The sequence below is a fragment of the Emys orbicularis genome, chromosome 4 (genome assembly GCF_028017835.1).
Source record: "Emys orbicularis isolate rEmyOrb1 chromosome 4, rEmyOrb1.hap1, whole genome shotgun sequence".
NCBI lineage: Eukaryota > Metazoa > Chordata > Testudines > Emydidae > Emys > Emys orbicularis.
This window is the reverse complement of record NC_088686.1, coordinates 83960635-83984459: the sequence shown is the minus strand read 5'-3', so window position 1 is coordinate 83984459 and position 23825 is coordinate 83960635. Positions and strand designations below refer to the sequence as shown.

The 23825-nt window shown below is 45.0% G+C and overlaps 1 protein-coding gene across 1 annotated transcript in view; it reads left to right on the top strand.

Moving 5' to 3' along the window:
- PDHX (pyruvate dehydrogenase complex component X) overlaps nucleotides 1-23825 on the top strand; it is a 108008-nt gene that overhangs the window by 36595 nt on the left and 47588 nt on the right. Inside the window, exons 4-5 of the mRNA XM_065403860.1 lie at nucleotides 9461-9678; nucleotides 16665-16763. Coding sequence (XP_065259932.1) covers nucleotides 9461-9678; nucleotides 16665-16763 — 317 coding nt within the window. The remainder of the gene's footprint in view (nucleotides 1-9460; nucleotides 9679-16664; nucleotides 16764-23825) is intronic.

Below are 23825 nucleotides of genomic sequence, written 5' to 3'. Positions count from 1 at the left end.
ATCTCATAGGGGCTGTGTAATTTTACCAGGAGCTTGTTAAACCTGAGTCTACCGGGATTGGGCAGGGGCAAACTATATCTAATGTGTCTGTTGTAACATGTAAAAAAGGGTTTGGAGTCCAAGTGGGTTGTTTCTCCCCAACCTCCCTAATAAGCTCCAAAATTTCACAGGTCTATTGCCCATGTTACAATTCAAAGGGGAGAATACTATGAAAGCATGAGGGACTTCTTGAACGGCAAAGAGGAGGCAAGAAAGAAGCCTGTCCCAAACCTTTCCATCTACCTCCACAAATTTACACACCCGATATATTGAGGGGTTTCATTGAGCCTTTCTGGAAGAGATATGCATACTAATTTTACCTTGAGACGGTCCTGAAACTCCTGCACAAGGTAGGGCATAACAGTTACTCTTTTTTGTCTGTAAGGACCTTTGTAAGTACAACTCTGGTGAAAACCTGGCACAGTTTCTGCATTTTATTGACTGCAACAGAATGGCCCCCAGATAGTAATAGGGTATTATGCCTCTCACTAAAATGTGCTGGTGTCCTCTTGCATTCTTCTCTCAGGGTACACTTATGGGTTCCCCATTCATTGAAATGGGATGTTTACCAGGAATACAAGTACTAAGGATTCCTTGAAGCTTCCCTTTGAGGGCTACTCATTGACAACCCAGACAGGAGAGACAGAAATTGGCATTCTTTTTATGTGCCCCTGTTTAATGAAAAATGGTGTTGCAGTTGGTCTAGGGTTTTCACTCTCTTCAGATGCCCAACACAGGATAATTCTTGAGCTGGTCATAAGATCTGTCTGTGCATATCTGGATATGGCTATCAATGTGACATACCTCTTTAGTCTTTGGAATTCTAGTCACTTAATAAAGCAAATTCCTGCATTGCTTAGAGCAGAGATATTGTGTGACTTCAGCCTCGTGAGTGATGGTTCCATTAACCACTGCTACTCAGGGAAGTCTATCCACAAATGTTGTCGTCATGGGCCAGGGCTGATGGTTGATGGAGTCTAGCTAGATCCCAGACTGCAGGTAATTTTACAAGTATTTCTTTTGGGATGCATACACCTGGGACCAGGTCTGTCTTGACTTTCATCTCTGATTCTGATTTTTTTTTTAATTATTATTCTTACCTCCCCAAAATGCAGAGTCTTGAAGTGGGAATATATCCCTTAACTCTATCATAGAGACCTCCAATCTGCTAACTGAATCTGGGCTGGAGACTGGTAGGGCCCAATTATGCTGGTGCACTAAGGTTTAGAGTCCAGTCAAAGTTACCACATGGCCTAATCACTCAGGTGCTGGAGGGTTAGGGGGAGATACCTTTTCAGATGATGTAGTATCCATTAACAACTCTTCTTTGAAAAAAGGCCTGAGCCTTTTGGGTTTCTGACTCAAAAAAAAGACATGAAGAAGAAACAAGTCTGAAAACAAATACATGTGGTCTGAAATCCTCCTGATCAGCAGTAACTGGAGTCTCTCCCTAGAGCAGGAGACCCCTTCTGGTGCATTTACTTCTTTACCTGCTCTCTGATGATTGGGTCCGGCTTGCTGCCCTCTGAGAACTTTCTACTGGGTCCTAGGTGTTCTCTTTCCATCAGCCATAGCCTGTTTTGTAAAGAAACCAGGACGTGGGGAAACCATGACCCTGTGGGCACTTCAGTGGGTCCCAAAGGGTCTCTATGGGCTGTCACAGGTATCTTTCATCCAACAGTATCCAAATGCTTTACAAAAGTGAGGATCACCAGCCCTATTTTATCAGGAGTGGCTGACACACAGAAACATTGAATGACTTGCCCACAATCACAAAGTAAGCTAGTCACAGAACTGGGAGTAAAATCCAGGTATCCTAACTTCTACTCCTTCACTAGATAAGACTGCTCCCTGTTATGAAATCACAGAATGTATCTGAAGAGTCAACTTTGGCTCAAATTTACTTGTATCCTGTACAGATTAGGCAATGTTTATCTGTGCATTTGGGCCAACTACAGTGCTGCACTGTCTTGATTTAAATTAAGACACAACCCCTTCATTGGAAGTCAGGTAAACATGAGCTGCCTGCTTAAAGCTTCTTGGATTTTCATCGTTTGTTGTGAAAAGATTTAACCTTCATTAACTTCGGTTTCTGTGGGGAAAGTTTCTCTCAAGTGGCGCTTCAGATTCTTCTCTTGACTTCAATGTGTAGTTACCAGAAGCAAGTATGGTACAGAAAACAGAAGGCTAAAAAATACAACAGAACAAAATAAAAATGTGAGAAGTTTTAGCTGAGGTATTTGAGGTTGATGACTACTGCGACAGTAAAGATCATTCTTAAATTAGAACTGCATTTCTCTTCTCTAAAATTTTTATTAGCTGAGCATGGGAAAGAAAAAAGGATGAATAACTGTTATGAAGAGCTGGTTTCAATGTTCATTACTATTTGCTCATTCATACCATTTCTCCTGAAATAGTTAAGGTGATGTGTCCTTGTGTAAAACTTTGCAATAACGTTTTCCCCTCAGTTAAGTCTCCATCATACCTTTACGTCTAGTCCAGTTGTTTTCAACCTTTTTTCATTTGTGCCCCCCCCCAACAAAATTTTCTAATGGAGGTGTGTACCACTTTGAAAATCTTAGACATAGTCTGCAGACCCCCAAGGGTCCATGGACCACAAGTTGAAAACCCTTTACACTGGTCTAGTCCAGTGTAAAGGGTGTTCATAGCTGTGCTGCTCCGGAGCAACCCAGGGAGGGAATTCTGACTGAGAATCCAGAGGAAAGTAATCTGCTCCAACATTCCTAAATGCAGATTTCAAAGCCTTCTCCCAAATGCCCCATCAGCTGTACTTCCTGGCACATTTGGGTGAGGTGGATTGGAGCTAAGGCTGCACCCACTCCCTGGCTTCATGCTCACATAGGGAAATAGTACCCTTCTCTTCCTCCAGCTCCCCGCCCCAACCTCTCTGCATATAGGATGCAGGGAGTCCATGCAGGGGTCTTATTCCCGTACTGGCAAACTCAAATGTGTTTAACAATCAGGCCCCCTCAAAATCATGAGATTGACTTTAAAATCATGAGATTTTTAAAAAGTTTTTTATTTGCCTTTTAAGCTGTTAAGGGTGCACTTGGTTCACATTTTTAAACTTTGCAACCATGTGGGCTGTAAACTTATATATTTTAAAAAAAAAGTTGAGATTCTCACAATAATTACTTATCTCCAGGAGCTGGGACTCTAAGAAAAACACAAAATAATGTGAGATGCATTATAAAATCCAAGAGAATTGGGAACACTATAAGTCTGGGCCATAACTTGACCCTAACTAACCTAAGAAACCATATGTTCCTATCTGTTCATCCTTCTACCCCTCTAGGGTTTATTAATGCCTCATTAGAATGTATGTGATACATACATACACCATGGTACTGTTTTGAGTGATCATTTAGGAAATGGAGGCTGATTATCAAAGGAGAAATTTTATTCTTACAAATGTAAACCTTTGTAATCTGCAAAGATGAAGAAAGAAATACAGAAAAGGTGTTTAAGAGACGTTTTGGAAAATGCACTAACTTTTTCATCATATACAAGTTTAAGAGAAGCTCTTCAGAGTGCTGGGTGGTATTTGCTTCGGGATGTTGCCTGTAATGGGTTTTATGTTAAGTATCAAACATCTGATTTATGTTTAAAATTATTGCATGCAAAACCTCAAATATCAGAGCACAGCTTGTGAAATGCCTTGGGAAGTGTGACAATACCACAGAGTTAAGGATATGGGTGTTTTGTTGTGGGGGTTTGATTGTCCATTTACAATATTCTTTTTTTTCTTCCAATTTGTTTTGTGTTACAATGATAGATCATTCAGGATACACTGAGACTGGATTCAGACTGATGTTTTAATTCATTCAGAGTTCCTGGTCAGTAGTAACTTAAAATGAGCAGAGAGAGAGAGAGAGATTTTTTTTTTTGCCATTACTTGTTGTGACGTTATGAGTGTAATATAATATCTCATTGAAAGGTGACAGGGCCAGAAAGAGTTAATTAACTCTCAGACTGACCTGACCTATGGTGAACCTAGACTGGTTAGGAAGATATGTAAATGAATAGAGCTTTGAAATGCAAGTCTGCATTGTTAGAGGTAAAAGGGTAGATGTTTGCTCAGGGCTTGTGATGTAAGCAAACAAGTCTTGTCTATTGCTATAGTTTTAATTCAAAGTTCAAAAAAGGAATATTAACGTTTATGATGATACTTGAGTGAAATAGTATTATTGTCTATATGTCTCTTTGAAGGTTGTGGTAACCTGTATCTGAACTGTTTAATGGATAAATTACCCTGTGCTAATTGCCAGGATGTTTGGAAGAAGGAGAGTTAGGCCTATTGTTTTCTGAGGCAGAAAGGCTGCTGGAAATGTATAAGAACCCTGGGACATGATCCTACTTCATTTTAGATCTGCTTTGGGTTTCAAGAGGGGGAAACCTTAAGCCACAAGGATTGAGATCCCCAGTCACTGACTGGAGTCACCCTGAATATGAACATTGGACTATAACCTATGAACTATATCTAAAAGGACTTTTGGCAACTACAAGCTCACCTCTGCTATGTATCTGAACCTCAAGAATTGAATTCAAGTCTTTATATATATTGATCTTTTAACCTACACACTCTCTCTCTCTCTCTCTCTCTCTCTCTCTCTCTCTCTCTCTCTTCTTTTTTTAATAAATTTTAGCTTAGTTAATAAGAATTGGCTATAAGCATGTATTTTGGGTAAGATCTAAGATATAATTGGACCTGGGTATGTGGCTGATCCTTTGGGATTGGAAGAACCCTTTCTTTTATATGAGGAGATAAGATTTTCAGTAATCATCATCATATCTGACAGGTGTGTCTGGATGGAGGCCTGAGGCTGGGTACTTTAAGGGAACTGCGTTGTTTGGACTTCTAAGTAACCAGTGAGGTACTATAGAAGCTGTTTTGTGCTGGCTTCGTAAATCTAAGTATTGGAATATCCACCAGCGTTTGGGGTTTGTCTGCCCCTTTTTTTGTTTGCAGTTCACCCTAATTGAGTGACCTCAGCTGGCTCCCACGTGCAGCACCGTCACACTTGTGTTTAGTGCTGCTTCTCTGGAGTGACATGTACCTGGTGGTTCATGGGCTTTTCAATTATTTTTTTCAGTCACAGTGTATGGTTTAAATCAGGCGTCTCAAACTCAAATGACCACGAGGGCCACATGAGGACTAGTGCATTGGCCCGAGGGCTGCATCACTGACACCCCCCTTCGCTGCCCCCGGCCCCGCCCCCACTCCACCCCTTCCATGAGGCTCCGCCCCTGCCCCGTCTCTTCTCCACCTCCTCCCCTGAGCGCGCGGCTCCCTGCTCCTCCCTCCTCCCTCCTGGAAAGTGCTAAGTGCCACCAACAGTAATGCACCTCACTCAAAGGACAAAACACGCACTTAGTTAGATTTACTTCTGTTAAAGCCCCCCCACTGCACTGGGCTGCACCACCGCTCCACCCCTGCTCTGCCTCTTCCAGGGGTGGCAGGTTTGTAGAAATTTTGGTGGTGCCCAGAACCTGCCCCCCCACCCAAACTCCACTCCCACCTGCCTAAAGCTCTGGGAGGGAGTTTGGGTGGGGGAGGGGGTCTGGGGTGCAGGCTCTGGGATGAAGTTTGGGGATAGGAGGGGGTGCAGGGGTGAGGGCTGTGGGGCTGGGGATGATTGGCGCAGCAAGCCTGGGAGGCGGGAGACGTGAAGCAGCCACGGCGTGCTCGGGGAGGAGGCAGAGCAGGGGTGAGCTGCTTCACGTCTCCCGCCTCCCAGGCTTGCGGCGCCAATCAGCTTAGGTGCCGCAAGCCTGGGAGGCGGGAGAAGTGAAGCAGCCACGGCGTGCTAGGGGTGGAGGTGGAGCAGGGGTGTGTGGCTCAGGGCGGAGGGTGGGGGGCTGCCGCAGGGGAGGCGCCTCAGGGCGGATGGGGGAGCTGCTGCGGGGGGGGGGGGGGCGCCTCAGGGCGGGGGCTCGGGGATGGGGGGGGGGGGGCGCAAGGTGGAAGTTTTGCCTAGGGCGCGAAACATCCTTGCACCAGCCCTGATGAGGGGAAGCAGTAGACGTGGTATATCTTTAGTAAAGCTTTTGCTACTGTCTCGCATGACCTTCTCATAAACAAACTAGGGAAATGTAACCTAGATGGAGCTATTAAAAGGTGGGTGCATAACTGGTTGGAAAACTGTTCCCAGAGAGTAGTTCCCAGTGGTTCACACTCATGCTGGAAGGGCATAACGAGTGGGGTCCTGCAGAGATCAGTTCTGAGTCCAGTTCTGTTCAATATCTTCATCAATGATTTAGATAATGGCATAGAGAGTACACTTATAAAGTTTGCAGATGATACCAAGTTGGTTGCAAGTGCTTTGGAGGATAGGATTATAATTCAAAATGATCTGGATAAACTGGAGAAATGGTCTGAAGTAAATAGGATGAAATTCAATAAGGACAAATGCAGAGTACTCTACTTAGGAAGGAACAATCAGTTGCAAACATATAAAATGGGAAATGACTGCCTAGGAAAGAATGCTGCAGAAAGGGATCTGGGGGTCATAGTGGAACACAAGCTAAATATGAGTCAGCAGTTTAACACAGCAAACATCATTCTGGGATGTCTTAGCAGGAGTATTGTAAGTCCAGAAGGTGTGTGGGTTACATAAGCAAGACACGAGAAATACCGGTAATTCTTCTGCTCTACTCTGTGCTGATTAGGCCTCAACTGGAGTATTGTGTCAGTTCTGGGTGCCACATTTCAGGAAAGATGTGAACAAATTGGAGAAAGTCCAGAGAAGAGCAACAAAAATGATTAAAAGTCTAGAAAACATGACCTATGAGGGAAGAATGAAAAAATTGGGTTTGTTTAGTATGGAGAATAGAAGACTGAGGGGCGGGACGGGACATAACAGTTTTTAAGTACATAAAAGATTGTTACAAGGAGGAGGGAGAAAAATTTTTCTTAACCTCTGAGGATAGGACAAAAAGCAATGGGCTTAAATTACAGCAAAGAAGATTTAGGTTGGACATTAGGAAAAACTTCCTAACTGTCAAGGTGGTTAAGCACTGGAGTAAATTGCCTAGGGAGATTGTGGAATCTCCATCATTGGAGATTTTTAAGAGCAGGTTAGACAAACACCTGTCAGGGATGGTCTAGATTATACATAGTCCTGCCCTGAGTGCAAGGGACTGGACCTAGATGACCTCTCAAGATCCCTTCCAGTCCTATGATTCTATGAAACATTTCTGTTCTGTATTTGGGGAAAAAACGTGACATAGTGTCATCATATGGTGGTGATAACTCTTTCCATTCCACTAGTATCTCTGGTGGATGTTAAACACATTTACTAAAGTTAGACATTTTAAATCAGCAGGACCAGATAACTTGCCTGACTGAGAAGCTCGCTATACTGTTAATGTTGATTTTTTTTCAACAAGTCTGGGAGCGCTGGGGATATTCTAAAAGACTGGGGGAAAGTTTAAAATTTGGCACATTAAAAGGGTGAATGGGGTGATCAGGGTAATTACAGGTCTGTCAGCCTGAGATCGATCCCAGCTAGAGAATGGAATGTTTGATGCAAAATGCAATAATGTGATTAATGCAAATCAGCATGGAAAATGCTTTCAGATTGTGGCTCCTACACTGATTGGCAGGGAGGTGGGCAAAAGTGGTTTTGTGGAAGAGGTTTACAACCCCCACCCCAATCTTGAGGCCAGTGAGGGATGGGACCTGTCTAGTCTGACTCGTACCTGGTGCCTGTGATCACAAGGTACAGTTCTGATGTCTGGGGATTGCCAGGACATAGAGATGCCCTGGAAAGCTTCCTGTGGTGGTGTAGGAGCTGCTACAATGGCTGTAGGCTAATTGATGGAGGAATCCTTCACTGACTGGTTAAGCTGACTTTTACAAGCAGCACAGATCCCTCATAATGGGGATCAGGGTCTGTCCTTGCATTTTTCTGTGCAATATGCCCTGGAACTGATCTGCTTTAGCAGATTAATTACACCATATTTGCTAGTATTTCCATTCACATATTTCCCAGAGCATTTTATAGGGGTTACTTGCTCACAACAGAATTGCTGTCACTTTTCAGGTCAGACACAACAACCTCAGTAATATTAAAACAGCCATTAGAATTGGAAGCAAAGAATAACATTGTCAAATATAAATGATGGGGAATTGTAGTTGCTGTTGAGGTTCTCCCCCCCCCCCCCAATTTTGTTTACTGTTGTTTTTTGCTGGTTGTCCAAGCTTCCAGGGGCTCTGATGGGTAGGACCCTACCAAATTCTTGGTTTATTTTGGTCAATGGCATGGCCAGCGGTTTTTAAAAAAAAGCTGTTGGGGGGGGGGGGGGGCTGCAAGGCGATTGTAGTGGGGTTGTGGGATTGCTACCCTTACTTCTGTCCTGCTGCTGGCAGGGGCCCACAGAGGAAGGCTGCTGGCTGAGTGCCCAGCTCTAAGTCAGCGCCACTGCCAGCAGCAGCACAGAAATGAGGGTCACAGGGTATGGGGGGGAGGTTACCCGGCAGTCTCCTGCCCATGCACATGGGGTGACGGCTTGATCTGCAGCCTCCCTGTGTGTGTGTGTGAGGGTGGGGGTTGATAGCTTGAACTGTGGAGCTTCCTGCAGCCAGGGCAGGTTCCTGGAGGTGTCTGATCTGTCCTGGGAGCAGTCCCTATAAGGGAAGAGGAAGTCCTGTCCCTCCCCATCCCCAGCTGGGGGCTTGCACAGGGGAGGAGCCCCTAGCTAGGCGTGAGATTTCACGAGGGAGATCAGATTTCACAGTCCGTGATGCGTTTTTGATGGACGTGAATTTGGTGGGGTGGGAGAATAGTTCAGTGGTTTGAGCATTGGCCTGCTAAACCCAGGGTTGTGAATTCAATCCTTGAGGCTGCCATCTAGGGATCAGGGCAAAAATCTGTCTGGGGATTGGTCCTGCTTTGAGCAGGGGGTTGGACTAGATGATCTCCTGAGGTCCTTCCAACCCTGATATTCTATGAAATAAGCTGAAAAAACTAAATAAAATGTTAGCAAGACATGATGGACTTACTTACCCAAAGCTGAGAAATTGTCTTGGACACTTAAACCAAAATTTTCCAATCTGAGGCCTGAATTTAGGCACCTGAATCTATATTTAGGCATCTAAAGAAAGTGGCCTCTTTTTCAGAGGTGTTGAGCGCCTGCAGCTTCCACTGACTCAATGGATTTAGATATTTAACTTGAGGCGCACTCACATCTGTAAAATTTTGGCATAACTTAACACCCCACCCTGATTTCCAGTACCAACTGTTTAATATTGGTCCTAGAGTTTTATTAGTTATAAGGATAAAACTTGATGTACTCATGTCAGTGGTATGCCTGCAACTTCTAGATCGTTTTTTTTAAAAACAGTAGATAGCACTATGTGTTACTTATATGTAATGTTCTCATTGTCTTTTAAATTTAGATGGAAGAAGGAAGTAAAAATGTGCGTCTGGGAACACTAATTGGTTTGCTGGTAGAAGAAGGACAGGACTGGAAGCAGGTTGAAATACCAGCAGATACTGGTGATCCATCTTGTCTGGCACCCCCGATGGCGCCGCCTGCAGTTGCACCTACTCCCCCTCCAGTAGGCATTTTAGCTTCAGCCTCTACCAAAATGGAACATGGGCTTGGAAAACTACCGTGAGTTTCTGTATTCCCATGAACAACACTTTCAGTGTGAGACTTGAGGGTATTGTCACTACAGGTGGGGCCAAATACGTCCCTTTTGTAACTTCAGTGAAATCAGTGGAGTTGCACCAGGGATGAATTTTGTCTCCGTAGCTAAAATCAAAGTATTGTTTGAGAGATTCTTTACATTTGCCTGGTTTGTTTAGGCCTTGTCTACAAAGGAAGATTTTTTGTTTTTGTTTTTTTGTTTTCTATAACCTAAGACATGAATTTAAACCAATATAGTTATACCAGCATAACTCCCTGTGTGGACACTCTTATTCTGGTATAAGAGTTCCTTTTTTTCAGTTTAGCTTATGTCACATAGGAAGAGTTTTAAGCTAAACTGAAAAAAGTTACTCTTATACTGGAATAAGAGTGTCATGTAAGGGGCTCTCAGTAGAGAGGTGTGGAGTGTTCAAAAGTGTTGATGTAAGTGTGCCCTCTCATTACAACTTATGCAAATTTGTAAGGACACCATGGTAATAATCAGTCAAAACATCTTCATCATCACTTTTTGCAGATAACACAAAAATTGGGGAGGAATAAATAACACTGCTCTACAGCCAAAATGCTTCTGAAATAAATGTAGTCAAACTTTACTAATTCTGGGTCACTGAGAACGAAAATGATGCTTAAAATTGTTGATTGGCTCTAGTTTTCAAGATATGCTATTGGGTCAGTATATACGACCCTTGACTTAGGAATGGTGGAGGATAAGTGAGTTTTATAAAGGGAAGGGATCTCAATTTAAACCAGAAATGACTAAAATACATCTTTGACTGGATCTATGAATAAATCTATGACTGGGTTTGGACAGTACTTGCTTTTTAGGCAAAACAATGAATGATGCAATCTGAAGCTGGTATTGCGTCATACATGATATGAAGTGCATCATGTTATTCCTAGAAGTCATGGATGATGCAATCATAATGAAGCTTACATCACTCTGCTGAACAAATTGCCCTATGTCAGCTCTAGAAATCATACAGTGTCGTGCTCTCTTATTTGTCAGTGTTTGATTTTGCAAAGGGACACTTTCTGTTTAGCCAAAGTGAGCAGAGATGCCTCGTACTTGTGTGAACAGTGCAGATAACTTCTGCTATGTTTGTGGTGAAGTGACTTTTGCATCACAAAAGCGCAGTATAACCACTATGGTTAAGAAAGCCTATCACCTTTCTTTTGGCTGCAAAATTGGAGATCAGGACAAGAGGTGGGCCCCACACATATGCTGCAACACTTGTGCAAGAAATCTTCGCCAGTGGTTGAACAGGAAAAGGAAATCTATGCCTTTTGCAGTGCCAATGATTTGGAGAGAGCCAACAGATCATACCAGCAATTGTTACTTCTGCATGGTGCCTCCAGTTGGGAAAGGTGTGTCAAAGAAGAAAAAGTGGACTGTGCATTATCCAAACATTCCATCAGCTATACGCCCAGTACCCCACGGAGAAGGACTGCCGGTTCCTGATGCACCAGAATCATTCTCACTTGAGTCAGACGAGGAAGAGGATGAAACTTCTGGTCCTGAACCATCAATGTCACAGGACCCACATTTTCTCCCATCCTCCTCCTCTGAACCACACCTCATAACACAAGGTGAACTGAATGACCTTGTCAGGGATTTGGAACTACCCAAGAGTAAGGCAGAGCTGTTGGGCTCCAGACTACAGCAGTGGAATCTCCTGGCAGGTGATGTTAGGGTTTCCATGTTCCGTGACCGTCAAAAGGATCTTGTCCCATTCTTCTTCATGGAAGGTGATCTTGTAGCCTGCAATAACATCGATGGTGTGATGGCAGCCCTCAACATCGTTCACGATCCAGATGAGTGGAGACTGTTCATTGATTCATCGAAGACGAGTCTTAAAGCTGTTTTACTGCATAATGGCAATGTTTTGCCATCAATTCCAGTTGGTCATGCAGTCCATATGAAGGAAACCTATGACAACATGAAACAACTTTTGAGGTGCATAAACTATGACCAACATCAGTGGCAGCTTTGTGGCGATTTGAAGGTTGTTGCTCTCTTGCTTGGTCTGCAGACTGGATACATAAAGTACTGCTGTTTTCTCTGCGAATGGGATAGTCGTGCAAGAGATTCCCACTACATCAAGAAAGATTGGCCACTCCGACAGTCATTGGAGCCTGGGAGGAAAAGTGTTCAGCATCCACCACTTGTTGAATCAAGGAAGATTTTGTTACCACCCTTACACATCAAGCTGGGTCTGATGAAGAACTTTGTCAAGGCCATTGACAAAACACAAGCAGCTTTCAAGTACCTCCGTAGAAAATTTCCAAGGTTAAGTGAAGCTAAGATAAAGGAAGGTGTCTTTGTTGGTCCTCAGATTCGTGAACTTCTTCGAGATGATGCATTTGACCATGCACTGCGTGGCAAGGAAAAGACGGCATGGAAAGCCTTCCAGTTAGTGGCAATACATTTTCTCGGAAACAACAAGGCAGACAACTACAGGTTGTTGGTGGAAAACCTCCTCAAGGCATACAAAAGCCTTGGTTGCAACGTGTCACTAAAGATACATTTTTTGCACTCTCATCTAGATTTTTTTCCACCGAACTGCGGAGCAGTGAGCGACGAGCACGGCGAGCGATTTCACCAGGACATTGCAACAATGGAGAAACGCTATCAGGGCAAATGGAGCCCATCAATGCTTGCAGACTATTGCTGGACAGTGACCAGAGATGCTCCATTTAATGAATACAAGAGACAAGCCAAGAAGCGCCGAGTAGACACTGAATAGGACTAAACTATGTACATAATAGTTTTTTGCCTTTTGTTTCATAATAAATTTTATTTATATAACGCTTTTGCTGATTTTTAAAGTGTTACATAAACAGGACAGGTGAAATATTATCATGTAAAGCAACCATAAACACATGAAAAGACCTAGGTTTACAATTTATGATGAAAACTCTACTATCTACACAATATACATAAAATGTAAAAACTTAAATATCTTAAACAGTAGCCAATCAGTTGTTTTAATTGTCATATTTGAATTTAGCACATCAAAATACATAATAAATAGCACATTTTATCTCTGAAGCAGACAACTTCTCAAAAATTGTAGACCAGTGTAATGAAGAGGACAGGATACAAAGCAATCTAGATCACTTGGTAAACTGGGCAAAAGCAAACAATATATGTTTTTATTATGGCTAAATGTAAATCTACATCTAGGAACAAAGAATGTAGGCCATACTTACATCATGAGGGACTCTGCTGGAAAGCAGTGATTCTGAAAAAGATGTGGAGTCATGGTAGATAATCAGCTGCACATGAGTTTCCAGTGTGATGCTGTGGCCAAAAGGCTAATGTGATCCCTGGATATGTAAATAGGGGAGTCTTGAGTAAGAGCAGAGAGGTTATTTTACCTCTATATTTGGTACTGGTGTGACCACTGCTGGAATACTGTGTTCAGTTCTGGTGTCCACAATTCAAGAAGAATGATGATAATTTGGAGAGGGTTCAGAAAAGAGCCATGAGAATGATTAAGGGATTAGAAAACATGCCATATAGTGATAGACTCTAGGAGCGCAATTTATTTAGCATAGCAAAGAGAAGGTTCAGGGGAGACTTGATCACAGTACCTACATGGGGAACAAATATTTAATAATGGGCTTTTCAATGTAGCATGATCCAGTGGCTGGAAGTTGAAGCTAGACAAATTCAGCTTGGAAATAAGATGTACATTTTTAACAGTGAAAATAATTAACCACTGGAACAATCTGCTAAGGATCATGGTGGATTCTCCATCACTGACAATTTTTCAGTCAATATTGGATTTTATTTTTTTTCCCTAAAAGATCTGCTCTAGGAATTATTTTGGGAAAGTTCTATGGCCTGTGTTATACAACAGGAATGACTAGATCAGGGGTTCTCAAACTTCATTGCACCATGACACCCTTCTGACAACAAAAATTACTACATGACCCCAGGAGGTGGGACCGAAGCCTGAGCTTGCCCAAGCCCCACCGCCCCAGGTGGTAGGGGGCCAAAGTTGAAGCCTGAGCCCCGCTGCCCCAGGTGGGTGGATGGGACGGGCGGGCTAAAGCCAAAACCTAAGGGCTTCAGCCCCAGGTGGGGGACTTGTAACCTGAGCTCCGCCACCCAGGGTTGAAGCTGAATAGGGTGACCAGATGTCCCGATTTTATAGGGACAGTCCCAATTTTGGGGTCTTTTTCTTATATAGGCTCCTATTACCCCTCCACCCCCATCCCAATTTTTCACATTTGCTGTCTGGTCACCCTAAAGCCGAAGCCTGAGCCCCACCGCCCAGGGTGGTGGGGCTTGGGCTTCGACTTTGGCCCCAGGCCCCAGCGACTCTAACACCAGCTCTGGCGACCCCATTAAAACGGGGTCTCGACCCACTTTGGGGTCCGGACCCATAGTTTAACTGCTGGACTAGATGATCACAGTGGTCCCTTCTGGTTTTGTAATCTATGAATTTATGAGTAAGTTTGCCAAAAACAGGAGTTAAGTATCAGCAGCCTATAAAGAGCAGGATTAGTTTTCAAAATGACCTTGACAAATTGGAGAATTTGTTTGAAACGAACAAGATGACCAAAGGAATATGACCCAACAAACTGAGGCCATTGTAAACAGAGTTAATATCATTCTGTCGTGTGTTAACAAGAGTGTCTTATGTAAGACACAGGAGGTAGTTGTCCCATTCTACTCGGTACTGGTGAGGCCTCATCTGGAGTACTGTGTCCAATTCTGGGTTCCACGCTTTAGGAAAGGTGTGGAGAGAGTCAACAGGAGGGCAAAAAAAGGTTTAGGAAAATCCTGACTTCCAAGGAAAGTTTGAACATGCCCATTTTTTTTTTTTTGTCTTGAGGAAAGAAGAGTCGGCGGGAACCTGATAAGTCTTCAAATGTGTTACAAAGAAGTCCAATTGTTCTCCATGTCCACTGAAAGCAGGACAAGAAGTAATCTGCTTAATCTGCAGAAGGGGAAATTTAGGTTAGATATTGGGCAAAATATCTAACCTAAAAAGTAAGATCTGGAATAGGCTTCCAAGGGAGATTGTGGAATCCCTTTCATTGGAGGATTTTTAAGAACAGGTTAGGCAAACACCTGTCAGTGATGGTGTAGGTAGATTTGGTCCTGGATTAGTGCAGGTGGCTGGACTTGATGACTTCTTGAGCTCCCTTCCAGTCCTACAATTTCTATGGTTCTATGAGTGTTGACCACTATACAATTCAATTAATTTTTTAGCTCCTTGCCTATCTGTCCAATTTGTTTGTTTAATTTTGCTATTAGCATTCAGGCTGTCCTAATGCAAGTAGGGAAGACCTTTGGAAGACACTAACTGAGGCCTCTAACAGCATGCTTGCTATAGTAGAAGAGTGATTAGAGCACTAACAAGGGTTAAATCAAGTGCTTTGACATCTGAGAATGTTAGAACAGAAACTGATTCAGTGACGCTCCTAATCACGAATGCGTGACAACTAATTTAAAATCAAATTAACGTCTTTAATGATTTACATTCCTTGTCAAGCTGGTATTACCGCACTTGGAATTCTTGTGTTGTTCAAAGGGCTCCGCTCCTACCAGCTCTTCTGTTTATCTCTTCAAGGCATTCTTTCAAGAATTTGGAGAAATAAAATCTGGTCTCAAGTACTAATGTTGCTCTGTTGTTTTTGCTAAATTAACTTTTGCATCTAAGAATTTTAAAGTTTTGCCTGAGTTCACTATGTTCTCATGTCATATAAATTATCTTAAGATAAAATGAATGCTCTGGAACTTTTCTCCAATATACCTCTCAATTAAAATGCAGAATTGGGTTATGATGTAACCATTGTAGTTTCTGTATAGCAATGGAGATCAGTGTTACGTGCTGTAGATGATGTGCTTAACTCGGTCTCTGGAAAGGTACTGCAAAACATATCCTGCATGGGTTGAGATGACACAGATACAAGTTTATGATGTTTGAGAGTGGGAGGAAACTGCATTAAACTTGTAAAGCTGAAAATGAGATTAGAATTATTTGCATAAATTCCTTATTTCTCAGTCCAGATGATCTGTTGTACTTCTAGAAGTTTGTCCAGTAAACTTAAGTATAAAAGCAAAAATTGAAGATGTTAAGTATAAAGATTGTTATAATTGAAATTAGACAGAACTAATGAAGCAGTTGTCACTACCTCACCTGCTATTAAAGACGAGCAAGCTTGTGTAAGTATGTATACACTGCCATTAAAACTCTGGCTGGCCTGTGCCAGCAGGCTCGGGCTACGGGCCGTTTAATTACGGTGTAGACTTCTGGGCTCGGGCTGGAGCCCAGGCTCTAGGACCTTGCAAGGTGGGAGGGTCCCAGAGCTTGTGCTTCTGCCAGAGCCTGGACGTCTACACTGCAATTAAACAGCCTGTAGTCCAAGCCCTGCGAGCCCGAGTCCGTTGGCACAGGGCCAGCCGCAGATGTAGACATACCTTGTGAGACAGTAAGCATACAGGGCCAGCTCCTCAGACGCAGCAGGGCTCCTTTATACTATCTTGCCAAGAGATGATCTATGCAGCTGATATATCTGGCTCTGTGGTGATCACCTGTTTATATGGGGATCCTCCAATGGTGTTGAGGCTTCTATGTCACCCCATTCCTTGCTGGTAGTAGCATAAGGTAGATGGCTGGGACCCCCGATGTTAGGGATGCCCAGCTGTGGTTTCAGCTCCTTGGGATCACTAGTAGCTGTAGTGTAACCACAGGGCTCTGATACTCTGGTATAGTAGAGCCAACCGTTCACATTGCAGCCCTGGGATCAGGGGAGTACAAAGGTAAACTTTATGCTACCTTTGCACAGACACCCACTGACTTGCACTGCATTCCCCACAGCTGGAGCTGAGGCTCTGGACCATAGCACATGGTATCCAGAACCTTCTGACATTTTGTGTGTGAAATACATTCACCTAACCCTATTATTTAGGTGGTTTTCTTTTTTAACTTCAGGATTCGCTTAAGTCCTGCTGCCCGCTACATTCTAGAGACACATGGACTTGACCCAAGCAGTATTACTCCCACTGGGCCTCGAGGAATCCTCACTAAAGAGTATGTATAAGCCTGCTATAATTAATCCAAATATTTTATTCATTTCCTTTTTCAGCCTAGCCCAAATTCCATGGTGTTCAGCATACAAGACCCACTTGTTCTCTCAACCTTTTCCTTGGGGGAATTGATTGTTTGGATGACCAACAGAGGATGTGGGAGGCTGGGTTGGGTGACATTGTAAGAAGTTTGTATTTTTCTTTGTATGATCTCTGGGACAGGGACTTTCCAGCCATGTGACAGCTGGGAGAGATAGTGCAGCCCTCCCATTTCCCTTAGCCCACTACTAGAATGATTGACAGCTCCCAAACTGTGCTGTCAGCTGGCACAGGGGTTTCATTGGGCCTGAAGAGCTCCCCCACATGCACAGAGGCAATAAAGTGTCAGAAGAAGCAGCAGAGGCCATCCTTCCCTAACACTTGTTTTATGGGGAATCTGAGCTCCTGCTTTCCCGCACATGGGTCACTGCTGTAGCCTTGTATTTTATTTAAAGTGAATTTAGTAAGGTTGTATTGCATCACCGTGGGTTCGGCTCTGGTGGCTACGGTTTCAAGTTCAACACAGTGAAAGTCACATCTGCTGTTTGCTTCAGATTTAGAGTCTCTAGTAACATAAAGACCAAGGATATTTACCACACATACATTTACAAGTACAAGGTCTAGTCTCATTTACAAGTTTTATTAAAGTTACAATTAAAATTATGATTACCCATGCATACAGAAATCCTATAAAGACCTATGCACAAGTTACAAATATAGTCATACTCACATCCTTAATGATATTCTTAGGGTCTGATGGCTGCCTTGTCAATTGATCATCAGGGTTGGTTCCTGCTGAAGTTTTCCCATATGGAACTCATTTTATCCAATCTGGGAGCCCTCTTTTATCTTGTGATTCTGACTAACCTAACACTCTGTGCATGTGCGTGAAGCTGTCTACCCTGTTTTTCCTTATTTGTATTGTCCCCCAAGAATATTGGGGTACCTTGTTTTTCATAGGTTGTAGTTCCTTTTATTCTTATTAGCATTTACGCACATGGTGCACCCTGCAGTTAGGGCATGTGTTAGAAAAATGTGACTACCCGGTATCTTGTAATCAAAAATTAATCTTAATCTTAATTTTTTGCAGTACCACCGATTGGCACATCTATTCCCATAATTTTGTAGCATAGGGTCATTCTTTGGTCACTTACTTATGTCAAGCATTTCTTAAGCCTATGGCTAGTATGGCTAAGCAGACATCTTACAGGCCTCAGCCTGTAGCCCTTGCTTTTCAGCCCTACTTACTTAGGGTATGTCTACACTACGAGAGTAGTTCGATTTTACTTAAATCGAATATGTGGAATCGATATTACAAAGTCGAACGTGTGTGTCCACACTAAGGACAGTAATTCGACTTTGTGAGTCCACACTAACGGGGCAAGCATCGACATTGGAAGCGGTGCACTGTGGGCAGCTATCCCACAGTTCCCGCAGTCCCCGCTGCCCATTGGAATTCTGGGTCGAGCCCCCAATGCCTTCTGGGGAAAAAAATGTGTCGAGGGTGGTTTTGGGTAACTGTCGTCATCCAACCGTCACTCCCGCCCTCCCTCCCTGAAAGCGCCGGCGGGAAATCAGTTTGCGCACTTTTCTGGTCAGTGACAGCCCGGACGCCACAGCACTGCGAGCATGGAGCCCGCTGCGACCATCGCTGCAGTTATGGCCGTTACCAACACCTCGCACCTTATCATCCACCTTTCCCAGAGGCAGATGCTGAGAAATCGGGCGAGGAGGCTACGGCAGCGCGGTGAGGACCTGAAGTCTGAGAGTGGCACAGCCCTGTCACAAAGCACAGGACCCCGTGCCGAGGATATCATGGTGGCAATGGGTCATGTTGATGTTGTGGAACGGCGATTCTGGGCCCGGGAAACAAGCACGGACTGGTGGGACCGCATAGTGCTGCAGGTCTGGGATGAATCCCAGTGGCTGCGAAACTTTCGCATGCGGAAGGGGACTTTCCTGGAACTTTGTGAGTTGCTGTCCCCTGCCCTGAAGCGCAAGGACACCCGGATGCGAGCAGCCCTGAGTGTCCAGAAGCGAGTGGCCATAGCCCTCTGGAAGCTTGCAACGCTGGACAGCTACCGGTCAGTCGCGAACCACTTTGGCGTGGGCAAATGTACCGTGGGGGTTGTTGTGATGCAAGTAGCCAACGCAATCGTTGAGCTACTGCTCTCAAAGGTAGTGACCCTGGGAAACGTGGAGGTCATCATAGATGGCTTCGCCGCGATGGGATTCCCAAACTGCGGTGGGGCTATAGATGGAACTCACATCCCTATCCTGGGACTGGACCACCAGGCCAGCCAGTACATTAACCGAAAGGGCTACTTTTCAATGGTGCTGCAAGCACTGGTGGACCATAGGGGACGTTTTACAAACATCAACATCGGATCGCCGGGCAAGGTTCATGACGCTTGTGTTTTCAGGAACTCTGGTCTGTTTAGACGGCTGCAGGAAGGTATTTACTTCCCAGACCACAAAATAACTCTTGGGGATGTGGAGATGCCTATAGTCATCCTCGGGGACCCAGCCTACCCGCTAATGCCCTGGCTCATGAAGCCCTATATAGGCACCCTGGACACTGAAAAAGAACTCTTCAACTACCGGCTGAGCAAGTGCAGAATGGTGGTGGAGTGTGCTTTTGGACGTCTCAAGGGGAGATGGAGAACCTTACTGACTTGCTCTGATCTCAGCGAAACCAATATCCCCATTGTTATTGCAGCTTGCTGTGTGCTCCACAATCTGTGAGAGAGCAAGGGGGAGACCTTTATGGCGGGGTGGGAGGTTGAGGCAAATAGCCTGGCTGCTGATTACACCCAGCCAGACAGCCGGGCGATTAGAAGAGCCCAGCGGGACGCGCTGTGCATCCGGGAGGCTTTGAAAGCTAGGTTCCTGAGTGAGCAGGGTAACCTGTGACTATTAAGTTTGTTTACAGAGAAGCTGAACCTGCCCCCGTTTCTTTACCCAGTAAATGTTCACTATCCTCTCCAGTTACATACCCCGTTCACCCCGTTCCCCCCCTTCCAACACACGTTTAAAAATAAAATCACTTGAAATTTGTTAATGAACACCGTTTTCTTTATTACTGTTTTCGCGGGAAAGTGTTGAACCTGGGACGCAGACTGTGGTGGGGAGCGGGTGTAGTGTAGTGATGCAAAGGACGCTTCTAAACTCCAGGAATGACAGGCTCCGCAGTGGTGGACTGGTTGTTTCAACGGAGCCTGCCACCCCTCCTGTTCGGGACTCTGTGTGTGGGGGCTATGTGACTTTGTGGCAGGGGGAGGACGGTTACAGATCCCCTGCTGCGTGGCTCTGTGATCCAGGATAAGGACCGCTGCATAAGAACTCTAACCGCCCTCCCCCGCCACAAAGTCACATAGCCCCCCCCCCCCCCCCCCCCCCCCCCACACACACACACACAGAACATGAAAACCACCTCCCAGACTTACCAGGGTAACTAGTGAATGCAATGTGTGTGTGCCCTGCTGCTGAACCTGCCCCCGCGTCTGTACCCTGGTAAAGGTGACTATCCTGTCCAATTACCAACCCCCTTCCCCCCCTCAGACAGACTCTCCTCTAAAAGAACATGATGGAAACAGTAATTAACAGAAACGTATTTTTTATTAGCAACTACACATGAAACTGGGGGATGAAACTGGGACGGGGGCTTGGGTGAGGCGAGAAGGAAAGGACTTATCAAATTTTGGGGAATGAGAGCCTTCTGGTACTTGAGCAGTCTGCAGGGGTGGAGTGAGAGTTTTCACGGACTCTGCCGCCCCTCCTTCTTGGGACTTTGGGTGAGGGGGGTATGGGACTTTGTGGCGGGGGAGGGCGGTTAGAGAGAGACTGCAGCGGGGCTCTGTCCTCCTGCCTCCGGTCCTGCAGAACATCCACAAGGCGCCAGAGCGTGTCCGTTTGCTCCCTCATTAGTCCAAGCAGCGTTTGAGTCGCTTGCTGGTCTTCCTGCCGCCACCACTCCTTCCGTTCCATGTGTGATCGGTGGATTTGGGACACGTTCTCCCTCCACTGGGTCTGCTGGGCTGCCTGGGCTCGGGAGCAGCCCATAAGTTCCGAGAACATGTCCTCCCATGTCCTCTTCTTCCTATGCCTAATCTGCGCTAGCCTCTGGGAGTGTGATGCCAGGGTAGTTCGGGAGACAGTCGCAGCTGTGGGATGGGGAAAAAGGGAGTGAATTCCTCAGAAAGATAAATTTTTGGGTGAACAAAGAACATAGTCTTTCTCTGTGAACAAGACCATGCACAGCACCTATCACATGCGCACTCAGGACAAGGTCGAATTTTCGGCCTTCGCATTCAGTGCCTGGGGTCTTGCAGTGCAGATCAGACAAGCAGGACAGGACAGCGGAATTTGGGTAACAGGCTGACATGGTAAGCCGTAGACTTGTGGCTGCTTAAAACTTTAATAATAGCACTGGCCTCCTTTCACGTTCAAAGCAATGCCAGTCCCTGCTGCCAGCAATCCGGCAAGCATGAACTCTGCCCCTGTCCCACCCCCTCGCGGCTGTCCCAGGGAAAGATCCCTGTATGCTGCTCCTCTCCCGCCTCCACCGCGTGGCTCTAAACCGCCGGTTACAGTTCTGTAAAGGAACAGGCAAGCAGTCCCAATACTAACATTCCCCTACCTAATTCAAAGCAGGTCACCATGAGCGACATCACTCTGATGAGGATTTCAGAGACAGAGAAAGAACGGATGCTTCGGGAAAGCCTGCAAAGACCAGGGCCGTATGCGCCATGCTCTGCAAGGCAATGATACCCGAGTACTTGATTGTCTCCTGGCGCGGAAACGTTTCCTACCACGGAGGACCCAATAAGGCCGCTCTCCCCAGGAACCTGATGCAAAGGCTTTCCAGTTACCTCCAGGAGAGCTTCGTGGAGATGTCCCAGGAGGATTTCTGCTCTATCCCCGGACATATAGACCGGATTTTACTGTAGCTGCACTGGCAGGGACTAAACAGTAGAGCGCCTAGGGCAAAACAATTATGCTAAACCGGACATTGTTAGATTTTTTTTTTCAGTAGTTGCACTGCCAAGGACTGAAACGTTAAGCGCCTAGGGCAAAGTAATCATGAAAAACCCATTGTTAATATTGTTAATATTCCTGTTCTGTTAAAAATAAATGTTTACATGTTTTAAACACTTACTGACTGATCCTTCCCCTGATTCCGTGTCCGGGTTAACGCCTGGGGACGGTTGGTAGGGGATCTCTGTAAGGGTGATGAAGAGATCCTGGCTGTCGGGGAAATCAGCGTTGTAAGCGCTGTCGACTGCCTCATCCTCCTCATCTCCTTCCTCATCTTCCCCGTCCGCTAACATGTCCGAGGAACTGGCCGTCGACAATATCCCATCCTCAGAGTCCACAGTCAGTGGTGGGGTAGTGGTGGCGGCCGCACCTAGGATGGAATGCAGTGCCTTGTAGAAACGGGATGTCTGGGGCTGGGATCCGGAGCGTCCGTTTGCCTCTTTGGTCTTCTGGTAGCCTTGTCTCAGCTCCTTGATTTTCACGCGGCACTGCGTTGCATCCCGGCTGTATCCTCTCTCTGCCATGGCTTTAGAGATCTTCTCGTAGATCTTTGCATTCCATCTTTTCGATCGCAGCTCGGAAAGCACGGACTCATTGCCCCACACAGCGATCAGATCCAAGACTTCCCGATCAGTCCATGCTGGGGCCCTCTTTCTATTCTGAGATTGCATGGCCATCTCTGCTGGAGAGCTCTGCATCGTTGCCAGTGCTGCTGAGCTCGCCACGATGTCCAAACAGGAAATGAGATTCAAACTGCCCAGACAGGAAAAGGAATTCAAATTTTCCCGGGGCTTTTCCTGTGTGGCTGGTCAGAGCATCCGAGCTCGGACTGCTGTCCAGAGCGTCAACAGAGTGGTGCACTGTGGGATAGCTCCCGGAGCTATTACCGTCGATTTCCATCCACACCTAGCCTAATTCGACATGGCCATGTCGAATTTAGCGCTACTCCCCTCGTTGGGGAGGAGTACAGAAGTCGAATTTAAGAGACCTCTGTGTCGAACTAAATAGCTTCGTGGTGTGGACGGGTGCAGAGTTAATCCGATGTAACGGTGCTAAATTCGACATAAACTCCTAGTGTAGACCAGGCCTCAGATACCTAATACATAATTATCACATCTAAATACTTATCAATTTTATACTTCTATAATCCTACACCTTAAATCTGTTTAGCCTACAATGATTATATATGACATAGCATATGATCTAATTATAACATCACACAATAGATGAAAGATAAAATGAATTAATTGGCTGTACTGCTGACCCCAGCAGACACAAGAATTCATCTGTGGAGTCCAGGGTCTGATTTGCTTCCATTTTAGTACAGGTAGGCTAAAGACATGAAACTTAGTTTTGAAATTCCTCAAAGTTTAAAGAGGTTGGGGTCTGGAATTCTCTTTCACAACCATCTCTGTTTTTAGCCTGTCTTTAATTCTGTTGTGAATGTTGAGGATTCTGGGATGGTTTAATGTGCTCCTTATATGCCTTGGATGCACTATACTCTCCATTAAGATGTGGTTTCAGTCAAGGCACCCAGCAGCCTTTGGAATTGGGTGCTCATTTGTTAGCATTATAGATCAGGGATTCCTGACCTTGAAATGATGCCCCTCAAATCTGCATGTGTGTTCTGGTAAGGTTGTGTGGAAAGGGTTTCCTTCTGGAAACTGATTTTGTCCTGGATAAAACCACTCCCTCTCTAGGCAGACTCCCACTCATATTCTTCACACACCTGTTGAGCTGCTGTAACATGCTGGCGCTGTATGATTGAAACCTTATATCAAAGATTACCAGGTTTGTTAGGCTTGAGTTGAACACAGTAACAAAACAAGAAACTATGAAAGTGTTTCCTTTCTTAACCTTTGTTTCCTACAGACTGTGGCCTGGTTTGGATTAAATAGTGAGCTGGATCGAGGGGGTATCATTTGTAATAGCAGCACATTATCAGAAAGCTTTTTAATTATATAAGTGCAACTGTAAATTATGGTGTGTA